The sequence below is a fragment of the Rhodnius prolixus genome, unplaced genomic scaffold (genome assembly GCF_049639745.1).
Source record: "Rhodnius prolixus isolate KJV_2025 unplaced genomic scaffold, Rpr scaffold_7, whole genome shotgun sequence".
Classification (NCBI taxonomy): Eukaryota; Metazoa; Arthropoda; class Insecta; order Hemiptera; family Reduviidae; genus Rhodnius; species Rhodnius prolixus.
The window spans coordinates 1,435,042-1,446,877 of NW_027411582.1; the positions used below are offsets into that span (position 1 = coordinate 1,435,042).

The following is an 11,836-nucleotide window of genomic DNA, read 5'->3' on the forward strand; positions in this document are numbered from 1 at the left end:
ATATATTAATATAAGGTAAATCACAGTTTTGCGTTTAGTTCAATTCATTTGTAATTTTAAAATCTTAACAATTACAGTGAGAGGAAAATAGTGTAAGTATTCACTTCTAATATTTTTTTAAGGCTAATATTAATAAAATTAATGTTTAATAAAGATGGGAGTTTTAATTTTTTTAAATTGTGTGATAAAATTTTTGAATAAATAAAATAAAATTTTGTGTTTTTTTGATAATCTTCCTGCATAGTTGATCTGTTTTTTTGTTAAAATAAGAATTAGAGAGTGAGCTGCTAATAGGGGCAAAAGATTGTCTTTCATTGGATCACATTTGAGCTTTTTGGTTTCCATTTTTTTGTAGTAATTTATTTCCACCTTGACCGCTAGAGTGAACACATCTTACACCTACAAGCTGAAGGATTATTTTCACCTGGTCAGAAAGAAACTAATACCTTATCCAACCATTATACTTTATGTACACAATAGTTGTTTATTCCATGCTATTTACACAGATGTCAGATAATACTCTTATTTTGTGAGGCCGACAAAAAAGACAGCACCCCTCCACCATTGCTTGGGTCGTACTGAAGGACACTTGTTTTCAATTGTATAGTTTTTAGTGCTATCTGGTGGCAAATATTTAAACTACAATTTTTTACTTGGTCTAGCAGGTGCTGTTACCTTGTGGTTATTTTTAGAACTAAAACTATATTTTCATATAATGTTTCTTGTTGATTAGTTTTACAGGTAAATAAATAGAGTAGAGATGTAGAATTAATAAGGTTTTTATTTAATATTAGTAATTATTCAATTTATAAACATTTTTTCACATAAAATATACAACTATTTAGAGGAAATACTTAACATTACACATTTATATTAATATTATGGTACAATTACAGTTTATAATTCATTTGGAATACATAAAATCGTTTTGAATTTTTTCATTGGACAAATGTTTTTCAACGTCTTTTACGTTTTGGCTTAATGTGATCAACAAATTTGCAGGCAGGACTCCAGTAATTTTCTTCTGAAAATTAACATTATTCAATTAGATTAAAAATCACATTGAACAGTTAATTCAAATAATAGTTTATTCAAGGGAGGGTAGATTACTTTTAAAGTGATCAGAATTCAATGTAACTTAAAGAAAATTGTTCGAGCTAGTTAGCTTGAGGAATACCAGTAATATGAGGTCTGAAGAGTAGTTAGAGAAGGATTGTTTTTCTTCTGATTCCCTAAACTTTTTGCTTGCTTATATTAATAGGAGTGGTAGTAGTAATAATTTTTGTTTAAAGCAGAAATGTAAATATTTGTTATTATAAAATCTATTTTTCAACTCGTAGGGATAGATAAAAGATTTTGTAATATGTTAAAGTAACTAGATACGAATAATTTTCTACAATCTTTCTTAATTTACTTTCACCGGCCAGTAATAACAGTCCTGGAAGCTTTCTTTTTATCATCTTACCTCCAGAGTGAAAGTCGTCTTGATATAGAAAGGAACACTCACTACAAGAACTTATGTGTCTCCGCAGCAGCATTCATTTTCGTTTCAGCATTCTACAGGTTGACAACTAAATTCGAACATGTAAGTCAAACCTTCTTCTGCATAAATTTAATATTGCTAGCTAACTTAACTTGAGATCTATGGGTTTATGATCTTAAAATGGTAGCTTTTTTAATTTTGTCTTTCTTACTTGAAAGAATAAGCTAATGAGATTTTCATATCAATTTTCAAGTCCCCTCGCGTGAAAGTTTTAATTTGAGAAACATAAACATACATATGTTGTTTAAGGACAGTAAAACAAAAAAATTTCAATTCTATTTTTCACTTACTTTTTTGTCTTCTTCATTTCTTTAATAATATGACGTTATGTATTAAAAAATAATAATAATTACTGGTAACTAAAACTTATTATCCTTGTAATAGAAATTTAAAATGAACAAGCACTCTGAAATCAGAGCTTTGAATTCTTAGAAAGTCGTATCAGTGGTAGAAAGAGGCAATCATCATGATCTAGCGGTACGAAAAAAGCAAAACAGTAGATTTTGCAAACCACTACTTACGAAAGACTTTACAAAATCGTGAATTTTCATCTTTTCCCTTCTTCCATGGCTTTCTCCAAATTTTACCTTTTAGAACAGTGGCAGTAGGTAGGACTTGCTCGCAAGTTTTTTTATGAGTTATTTCCTAAATTTTTCTTACCAAATAAGTGGTATGATTTGAATCATCTCCTCTTGATTGTACCAATAAAAAAAAATTTTGTTTCTTAAAATTACAAATCCACATAAAATGAAATATCTTTTTAAATTATTGATCTCAGTAGAACTCTTAGAACTAGCTTAGCTCCTAACTGAAGGAGAACGCAATAAATATTTAGCTCACTCAAATTTCCTAGGGCTGCGTTTTCATGATTACAATCATACGTTTCGCTTAATTTAACAAGTTCATTATTTTTTTTTTAGTTGATAATCCAAAATGGTTAAAGAAAGTGAATCTTACGTTCAGTACAATGAATTGGATGATGATGTTCAGAAACATTTGGATGAGCTCTTTCAAAAAGAACACAGTTTAATCGAAGTGAATCCTGGCCGAGTGTACCTACCGCCCAAGTTTAAGGAAGTTGGTGAAAGGATCTATAATATGGAAGTGCGAGAAGATGATGTCTGGGTGGTCAGCTATCCAAGAACTGGTGAGTACTTGGTGTTGTAAAACAAGAGAATCTTTAAAAACTTGTAAAAAAAAAAAACAAATAAATAAAAACTTACCTGTTTATATGTTCCATCATAGGAAGTACATGGTGTCAAGAGATGGTTTGGTGTATTTGCCATGATTTAAATCTGGAAGAAGCTAAATCTGCCGTTGGACAAGCTAGGAATCCATTACTGGAGTAAGTAAAGGCTAAATTCTCTATTTCTTTAAATGAGCACTGTAAATCTTCAGTAATTACATAAATCTTATTCAAAATAGAAAAACATCATTTTAAAACCACTTTCATTCATCTATCTTCAAGTATTTCAACTTGGTGACTGTACCGTTATTAGGGCGCTCTGGTAATTTAGGATCTGAACTTCTTCTTAAATACTAGACATCCAGCTCTCAGTTAGCGGCCGTACTTCTTTAATGCCTCCTAAGAAATAATCGAGCAGTTACCACCTTACCAGTTTCAGGGTGAGTTTAGTCTCCGAGGATATTCTTTCAATGATGGATATTAATTATTATTATCATTAAATAACCCTTTAAAGTTTCGATCGCAACGTAAAATTAACTAGTCCCGGTTAAAGCTTGTTAGTTTCCCTTCGTTTCGGTGCGTACTTAGGAAAAGTCCCACGGAGAAGTACCGGCCTCATGAAGGCATATTGCTGTGTTTATCTATCAATGCCAATTAAAGAGGAAGGTCCTAAACATTATTTATTTCCTGGTAGGCTAACCTCCCTAGTTGAAGGAGACTGGACCCAGCATCTTGGAGGACATTCCGTGGACCAAGTAGAAAACACACCTTCACCAAGATTCATAAAGACTCATCTACCGCTATGTTTGCTTCCCGCTCAGATACACACTGTCAAACCTAAAGTATATCTAAATTTAATTCTAAATTACTGACATAGTTCTAAATCTAAGATTCATTATTATTTTTGTTTTTTTTTAATGCACTTTTAGATTGTTTATGTGACACGTAATCCAAAAGATATGTGCGTGTCCTATTACCATTACTGTAAACTGTTACACGATTTTAACGGTACCTTTGAACAATTCTGCGATATATTTCTTCAAGGTAGAGGTAAGTAATTATTCATATTTGATAAATAATTAATTATTTTTATTACAATAATTATAAACACATTTAACGAGAGTAATAAACATAAAAAAAAATTGTTTACATTTTAACTGGAATACGTAATATTTGGTTGGCAATAGTTTTGAGACATTGTTCTTTCTTTGATACAGTCAACATAAAAAAGGTTCTCTGTCTTTAAGGCCCATAAAAGTACCGCCTAAACCTTAATTATATGGCTATCAATAAGCCAGTGGCAAAATAAAAACATGTACAAATTGAAAGCGCTCAAACTTGCAGAATATATACTGATAGAACAACGTCATCGTTTTTGTGACGGATTCATCAAAAAATATTTAACTTAATTTTATTTAAGTTAGGTTAATTCAAATTGTACATCACTTTAAGATGTAATAAATGCCCAGGTCTCTAACCATCTAAGAATTATGGAGGACATTATGAAGACGTTCAGGAGCCAGTTTAGTCTCCTGAAATTATTCAAAATTTTCATTCGTTACCACGAACATGTTCTTGGCCCATCTTCTTTAAATGGTCTCTAGAACGAACCCCTCAGATAGGCAGCCTGCCACGATCTTTTTCGGTGTTACTCCTGGGTTTGGATCTATTTTAGACATAAAGCACATTTCCCCAGCGAAAAACTTACAATTTCTCACAAGTGAAATTAAATCCAAACATATCTTTCCTTTTTCTTCTAACAACTAATTTCCTAAAACATTTAATGGTGATACTTTTCCATTAATAATACTTACCATTAAAAAGTTATGACTTTGCAATTTAAAATAAAAACTGTTTACAGCCCCGCTTGGTCACTTCTGGAGTCATGTTCTACCATTTTGGAATATAAAAGATGAACCAAATGTACTATTTTTAAAATATGAAGAAATGAAAAAGGTAAAATAAATATTGATTCTTCCTTGCCTCGTAAATATCGTTTTGTTGGTTTTATCTGATGACAAGGCAGACTAGATGAGAGCACAAGTTGGTCTTCCTAGTTTATTTGAAGTTGGAAAGCAGAAGCAGCTTTGACATTGCCCCTCCTGTTTCAACAAAATACACTCTATTAGTTATTATGTCTTCATATTATTTATTTAATAGATCATTATTGAATATTGCCACTTATTTCCTTTCGTTCGAACCAGATTCGATTTTACATCCAGTTAAAGAACTTGGTCACAACAGGTTTGTTGTAGTTTCTGCTTTTTATCACATATGTCTGAAGGAAGAATGTTACATTGGGCTGCAAATGTCTTATACAAAATAGTGATGACAGTAATCGATAATCGTCTTCTAAAACTCCACTTTTACCAACCCTCCTTCTAAAATTACCACTTTTCCCTTTTTAAAAACATTATTACATCATGGAAAAATATAAAGTAACAATAAGATAATAAGTAATAATAAATGAGAATTAATTACAAAGTGTAACTTAAAGGCTCACTGGAGTTCAAAGGGACTCCGTAGCCTGAATATTACACTCGACCCCGTGATAAAATATTATACTTCTGACCTTTCAATAAGGAATACATACATGATGTAAAATCACATTAATTAAGTTCCAATTCTTTTAAATACATTACTAATCAACACATCACATTTTTGCTACAAAGTAATTTAATAATATGAACATAACCTATATGTAACCTCCCTCACTGAGAAATAAATTTTATTAGAAGTAAAATTTCCAAAACAAGCCTGTTGAACAAACTTCTTCAACTTCTGGATGAAAATCCGGGTTGAACGAAAGAGAACAAACATCTATGACCATCCAATATCTGACAGTAGTTTAGGTTACTGAAGACTTGATTTAATTTAAAAAAAAAAAAAGTACTTGAGTCAAAATAAATATGTCAATAATTATTTTCAGGATCAAAAAGGCGTGATAAGAAAGACAGCCCAATTTCTTGGTAAAGAACTGACCGATGCCGAAGTGGATATGTTGGAAGAGCATCTAAGTTTTAAAAATATGCAATCAAATCCAGCATTAAATCTAGAAGGTCTTCTCAAGGTGAATGATGCTAAAACTTTGTTTTTGTTAAAATTTAAAAAAAAAATAATAATTTGTTACAAGTTTTCTTATTATTCTTAATGAAAACAAAAAAAAAAAACTTACAGCTAAGAAACGGACCTGACTTTAAACAAGAAGGTGATCAAACGTTTATAAGAAAAGGAAAAGTTGGCGATTGGAAGAATTATATGACGGACGAAATATCAGAGAAATTTGATAAATGGGTGGAAGAGAATCGAAAAGGAACAGATCTTTATTTCCAAAGTATCTAATTATAAATTTGTTATACTAAATATAAAAGTAAAATGCCCAATGTTAAATTTATGTTTATGTAAATGTATATAGTGAATAATTATTAAATAAATTACAATTGGTAAAAAAATATCATTGTTTCAAGTTATATTTCCTATTAGACGAAAAGGTTTGTGAGTTAACTGATTGCACAGGAAACTATAATTCCAGGTAACACTTTTATTGCTCTTAATATTATACAGATTCTGTACTATTTACCGGGGCTCGGCCTCAGTTATGTTCATGGTCACTTTTCCTGAGAGTTCCCAATGAATCAATTTTCTGGTGGAAACTCCATCTGAGCACCAACGCGAAGTTTAAACAAATTGTTGGAACTACTTTCGCAGGGACGAATTTTCTGAAGACTCAGTTAAACAAATCTGCTGTAAATTTCTGCAAGGGCCCATACTAAATTGATTCGTTCGCCATTAATAGTAATACCAATCAACAGCAGTCCACCATAGATTTACAAGCAACGAGGGGACTTAGATGTGAAATTCGTGGAATGGTTCCAGTACTGTGAAGATTAATTTGGCCTTCCTCGACTGTAGCAACCATAACTTTGGTTACTTTCATGCTTTATTGTTACTAAATTAAAAAAAAAATGTCAATAAATTAATAAATTTTACATTTCAATTGTCTGATAGCAATTTAAAAAAGGTATAACCAACCCCAAACTCTATTCTCATAAAGCGGCATGCAACACGCAAGCATTATCATTGTCATTCTTATTTATCTCAAGAATTTTCTTACTTAATAAAGGGAACTATGAAATTTCAGATCATCCAGGAATTGTTCTTTTCCATCTTAACTTCGAAAAGATAACTTTCCATAACACAATATTTCAAGACATCTAAAAGAGAACTGGTCCTTATTTAATAGTACTCATCAAATCCGTAAGGTTTCAATTTCATGCGCAATAATTGAAACACAAAGTTGGTACGAAGGGAGAGCTGTCATTGTTGGCCTCGTTGAAGGCTGCTGGCTGAGGTTAAAGGAATGGCCGGCAGTTTACAAAGAGGTTTCTGTGCAGTCAAAGAGTTCTAAATTATTGAGTGAATATAGGACAACATTAAAAAAGGTTTGCACAAATGAGCATATGAACCTCTACGTGGTGGCAACTACGAGTAGGTGGCTGGACAAGTTGGGATATTGACCAAGATGGAATTTTTTAATCATTTTATTGTTAAGAATTTCTTTTTTATGGCACAGAAATAAAGTTTGAGGATAATTGAATTGGAGAAGCTATAGCGTGCATGGATTGCGCTAAAATTTAAGTGGAAGGAAGCTACAAAAAGTAACTTCTCTCCATATTGGATGCAATTACAATATTGAGTATGCTGATCGGATACGCTTTGGAGGTGTGGAAGAGAATTACTTCCGAGAATCAGAATTGTGATGAAAGTTGTGGATTCGAAACGTACTACCTAATCCGGATTCTAATCGTCAATGTGAGTTTAGTGAGACATTTCATTAAAATGTTTAAAGCGGCAGACGGCTAAAGTTTAGAATGGGGCTCCCTCCGTTGCCTGTTAAACAGCACCATTTTGTATTCCAATAAAAAGGTGGGTAATGCTTTATTTTAATTTTATAGTTAGATCTCTCCATAAATAATTACGAATTATCTACATGCACTACAAAGTAGCCATTCCCTTATTCTAGATAAAAGAATTCAAAAAATGTATTACCTACCCGGCGTCGTGTTCGCCAGCCTTCTCATCCTCCTCGTATTTCTGTCCTGATCTCGGATCTTCTTCTCCATTTCCGCATCGGTTAACGTTTCCAAAAAGGGGCACCATTGATCCGCATCTGAACTAGGCCGGAATGGTACATCAACCGTTGGTAATGGTGCTTCAGAGAAGGCGTAGGTTTTCTGATGCCAGCTCAATTGGCCACGTATGGAATATGCTATAGCGGTGACGAATTCTCCGCCAAGTCCCAGTTCAGCGCATAATTTCATGGCAAACACCTGGTTAAAAAGAATTTGTTTACAAATTATATTAAATGATAATAAAAAAATGAAATTTAAAGCCTAAAAATCAATATTCGAGTTGCTACAAAAAGTATTGTACTTTCATTTCTTTCTAGTAAAATGAAGTATTCTGAATGAAAACCAACAAATACGACTGCGTAGAATACATTCAGGAAAATGTGAAATTTGCCACGAACTATCCTCGACTGATCACTGGTCACAAACCATAGGAGACTGACTGGACATTTTTGCTAAGATACTCTCACGGGATCCAAAAGGAAGTCACCAATAAAATCCTAAACACCGTATCTCAGCCACTGATGTAAAGAACTCCTTTTTAATTATAAATTATTTAGACTATTTTTTTTATTTAATTAAGAGAGTTTCGGAAGAGGCAATTTGTGGAACTGTGTGATTTCGTTTGGTTTGATTTCGAACTGTTCCGCTAATTTAAAAAAAACTACTCAACTCATTCTTCCTTAATTACTAAAAAAAATGCTAAAAATGTATAATACCATTAATTTGTATACATACCTCTGGACTATTTTCCTTTTCAGACATATCCCATTCAACTTGATCTACCAGGGAAGTATTGCCAACGTGAATGTTCAGTTTAATAATAACTCTTTGATCGCACTGCTCTTCTAGAATGTTATCCGTAGGGAAACCATCAATTTGTTGCCGAATAGCTTGTGCAATTGCAGGTACAAAACTTAATGGATTTAAATCTAAATCATCACAAAGAACTTCAGCAAATTGTTCTGGTGTTATTAAACTTTCATTTTTATTCCAAGTAAATGTATCGCGAAGTTTTTGTCCTTCGATTTCCATATCAAGTCGTATTGGCACTAATACTTCAACTTGAGAAGCATTCTCCATTATAGATGCAGGATCTGTATCATCAAAACAAAGAGGAAAACTTCTAACCTTTTTGTTTACAACTCTATTTCTGTTTATTGGCGTAGCTTGAGGAACTGCATCCAAATGAGAACTATTTGGTAAAGATGGTACCCACGGCATTTGTTTTTTAGGTTTGCTAGAGCTTGTTATAGGTGTTTCTGAAGAATGTACTGAAACAGCTTTATACTTTTCATCATTTCCATCTATGATGTCCTCAACTTCTGAAGCTCTCAGCAATGAAATACTTGAAGCAAGACAGTGTGAACTCAACCCTAGTTCCACTAACCTTTTTCTTTCTTCATTTCCCAATGTCCGTCTGTACATTCCGGGATATCTCTTATATAGAGAGCCTCGGAACATTCTGAGGTAGTTTCCAACCTCGGAACCGATGCAATAATATTCTCCATTTTCTTCAACTTGAAAACTGATAGGCTTGTCACCATAAGTTCTTATCGACATTTCAAATGAATGCTAGAGAGTTTTAGTAAAAGAAATTTGTACGCGATCACTAATATGACACAACTAGCGAGATAAACACTCAAGCACAGTTGTACAACCAATCAAACATATACGGGTTTAACAAAAATTTTGTAATTATTAAACAGTAAACAGAGTAAACACGTCGCTTACTAATAATGGCGGTCACTGGTGAGTAAACGAAGTACCACTAGTGATGCCGGTCTTTACCAAAGCCTTCATACAAACTCAATATGCACACATTCAGCATTAATTTTTTTTGTTGGCTCCTTCTTAAAATTCACTAACTAAAAAAAAAAACTCATTGAAGTTATATAAATGAATAAGCTTAATTTCATGAAAGTTTAAAACAAAATTAGAAAAGTGAAACGTATTTATTGTTTACATAACCTTCCTGAAAATAATCCCTCCAGTTCTAAATATGGGTTCTAATAGCAATCTGAAGGTATTTTCTAATGATCCTGTTAAATTTAGAGAATATGTTGATAAGGTTGTGCGAATAAAGACAATAGGAAATAAAGTTTTTGAGGGTACTGTGTATACGATTGATCCGGTTTGTGAAAGGTGAGTTAATAAGTAATTACTTAAAGCACTCATTTTTAATTTAGTAACAAATTTTATTTTATCTAGTATTGTGCTCGTTCGCAAGAGAGATGGTGAAACAAGTGTGGAATTCGTATTTGGCCATGCTGTACAAGAGATTGAATATATTGGAGAATCTGTATTCATCCCGAAGCTATTCGAAGAACGGCTTGAGCCGGTTAGTGATCTTGGACATAAGCGAGAGAAACTGAAGAAATGGTTGACATCAAATATGATACCTATTGAAGAATTTGAAGATAAATTAGTATTCGGCGATGTTGTGACAATATTACCTCCTTATGGTATAGAAAATTGTCTTTGTACAAATGAAATTGTTTTAGGCAATATCCAAAGACTTATTCGATCAATGCCCGTAGAAATTGTAAACTAAAAATCAAAAAGTCGTAGGTTCTTTTTAAAATTTCAAAGGCTGAAGTGTGTTCATATTTGTAGATTACATTTATAGTAAAAGTATTTAAAACAAAATATGTACACACTATTAACTTATAGGTCATATTTTTTCAACAAGATTCGTTCTTTTTATTTGAAGCTAATTAGTAAAGTTTTATTTAAATTTTTTGTTTTTTTCGTAACATTTGAGCATCAGCCAAGTAAAAAAGCTACGAATTATGACAATTAATGCGAAAAGCATGCGGACGTGATTTCTGAGAACTGAAGTAAATATGGTAATTATGGTTTTAATCTTTGGCTGCACCTTTAGTAACTGAATTATCGATCAAGTGTTTTTGTGTTACAAATTATTGTGTAAGTTCTGTTTTCGATTATGACTTCAGTTTGAATTGTGGAATGTTGTGTGGGGGTCATAATTCATTTAAATAAACAAATTTAGAAAAGACTTTTATTATTTAAATTACAAATTTCATGGTTGATTAATATTGTGATTTAGATTTTTTTATAGACTGCTTTGGTTCGTTTTGGCGTACCCTTGGAGAAGTTCCAAACTATTTTTCGGTCCAGCCTCATCCCATTTGATTGTGATCATCAGTTCCTCTGATGAAACAATTCGTAACTGTAAATCTGTCATTGTTCGATTTAATTGACTTCATAGGATTTCAAATGCAAATGGAATCTCTGGTGATTTTAGAGACCTGTCTAGCACACTGAAGCTATTTTCACTGATAACTAAAACTGTTTTTTGGCCGATTAATTTTGTCAATTAAAAATTAACGCTAATTGCTCAACTTTAAAAAACAGAAAACATTGAATCTACTAATTTCTTAAGATTTCTAAGTAAGAAATAGGAAATTATTTTGAATTTTTCGAGGGGCAAGTTGTGTGGTTGCTGAATGAGATTTTAAATAAGTGTAGCTGTGTTTTAACATTTCTTATTGAAGTTAATAATACCTGAGTAAGTAATATGATTGTTTTACATTGAATTTTAGTAATTTAGTTAACTCAAAATGGATAGAAGTTGCTTTTTATTAGTTCACATATTTAAAAAAAAAAAAAAAAGTGCTGAAGAACATTTTTAAAAAAAGATTAAATTATGGGGTAAAGTACGTAACACTACGGATATTCTTTTTATATTTCAGGAAATGAATTTGCAACACCTTGTACTCTAGCGTTCGTATTCAGAGCTATTCAATTTCGTTTTGACTTTCATATAATGCCGCTGGATGGCACAGATTGCAGTTCAATCGTCAATAAACACTGGAGAAGTTCGATCAGAAATGTGAAAAAAACAAATCGATTTTCATTTTAACTTTATGCGTTTAGTTTTAAATGAAGTTTAAACAATATAAAACTAATCGATTTTAAGTTTACTGTAAAAATACTACTTCGATCTGCAATTCA

The 11,836-nt window shown here is 32.0% G+C and overlaps 3 protein-coding genes across 9 annotated transcripts; 2 read left to right on the forward strand and 1 right to left on the reverse strand.

Moving 5' to 3' along the window:
• Window positions 1–885: 885 nt before the first annotated feature.
• Window positions 886–9,608, reverse strand: Snr1 (SWI/SNF related, matrix associated, actin dependent regulator of chromatin, subfamily b, member 1). 6 transcript variants are annotated; one of them, XR_012453814.1, is made up of 4 exons: window positions 8,597–9,608; window positions 7,783–8,059; window positions 4,713–4,831; window positions 886–1,024 (listed from the first exon to the last, which is right to left on the reverse strand). XR_012453814.1 is itself a non-coding variant. In XM_074113302.1 (3 exons), exons 1-3 carry the CDS (start codon window positions 9,419–9,421, stop codon window positions 4,788–4,790), a joined length of 1,146 nt encoding a protein of 381 aa, XP_073969403.1. In that variant the 5' UTR covers window positions 9,422–9,608; the 3' UTR covers window positions 3,797–4,787. The 6 variants fall into 6 exon arrangements, 2 of the variants coding, with proteins under 2 accessions (XP_073969403.1, XP_073969402.1); XR_012453812.1 differs by having other exon boundaries at window positions 7,779–8,059; XR_012453813.1 differs by lacking the exon at window positions 886–1,024 and adding an exon at window positions 2,767–3,128.
• St2 (Sulfotransferase 2) lies at window positions 1,021–6,183 on the forward strand. Of its 2 annotated transcripts, XM_074113304.1 has the most exons (8): window positions 1,021–1,585; window positions 2,464–2,690; window positions 2,789–2,888; window positions 3,424–3,571; window positions 3,659–3,779; window positions 4,591–4,685; window positions 5,659–5,799; window positions 5,907–6,183. In XM_074113304.1, the coding sequence occupies exons 2-8, from the start codon at window positions 2,477–2,479 to the stop codon at window positions 6,069–6,071; spliced, it is 984 nt and encodes a 327-aa protein (XP_073969405.1). In that variant the 5' UTR covers window positions 1,021–1,585; window positions 2,464–2,476; the 3' UTR covers window positions 6,072–6,183. The 2 variants fall into 2 exon arrangements, with proteins under 2 accessions (XP_073969405.1, XP_073969407.1); XM_074113306.1 differs by having other exon boundaries at window positions 1,021–2,690.
• Window positions 9,609–9,624: 16 nt separating the features above from the next.
• Window positions 9,625–10,877, forward strand: LOC141446668 (gem-associated protein 6-like). The gene is made up of 2 exons (XM_074113309.1): window positions 9,625–10,003; window positions 10,070–10,877. The coding sequence occupies exons 1-2, from the start codon at window positions 9,861–9,863 to the stop codon at window positions 10,410–10,412; spliced, it is 486 nt and encodes a 161-aa protein (XP_073969410.1). The 5' UTR covers window positions 9,625–9,860; the 3' UTR covers window positions 10,413–10,877.
• Window positions 10,878–11,836: the final 959 nt, after the last annotated feature.

Excerpts from the sequence above, each read along its gene's own strand:
- St2 (XM_074113306.1), top strand. The coding sequence starts at position 2,477 with ATGGTTAAAGAAAGTGAATCTTACGTTCAGTACAATGAATTGGATGAT. Across the intron at positions 2,691-2,788 it reads GGTCAGCTATCCAAGAACTG|GAAGTACATGGTGTCAAGAG; the intron begins GTGAGTACTTGG and ends GTTCCATCATAG. Across the intron at positions 3,572-3,658 it reads TACACACTGTCAAACCTAAA|ATTGTTTATGTGACACGTAA; the intron begins GTATATCTAAAT and ends ATGCACTTTTAG.
- Snr1 (XM_074113301.1), bottom strand. The coding sequence starts at position 9,421 with ATGTCGATAAGAACTTATGGTGACAAGCCTATCAGTTTTCAAGTTGAA. Across the intron at positions 8,060-8,596 it reads AAAAGGAAAATAGTCCAGAG|GTGTTTGCCATGAAATTATG; the intron begins GTATGTATACAA and ends CTTTTTAACCAG. Across the intron at positions 4,832-7,778 it reads GCGAACACGACGCCGGGTAG|GAGGGGCAATGTCAAAGCTG; the intron begins GTAATACATTTT and ends TTGTTGAAACAG.
- LOC141446668 (XM_074113309.1), top strand. The coding sequence starts at position 9,861 with ATGGGTTCTAATAGCAATCTGAAGGTATTTTCTAATGATCCTGTTAAA. Across the intron at positions 10,004-10,069 it reads ATTGATCCGGTTTGTGAAAG|TATTGTGCTCGTTCGCAAGA; the intron begins GTGAGTTAATAA and ends TATTTTATCTAG.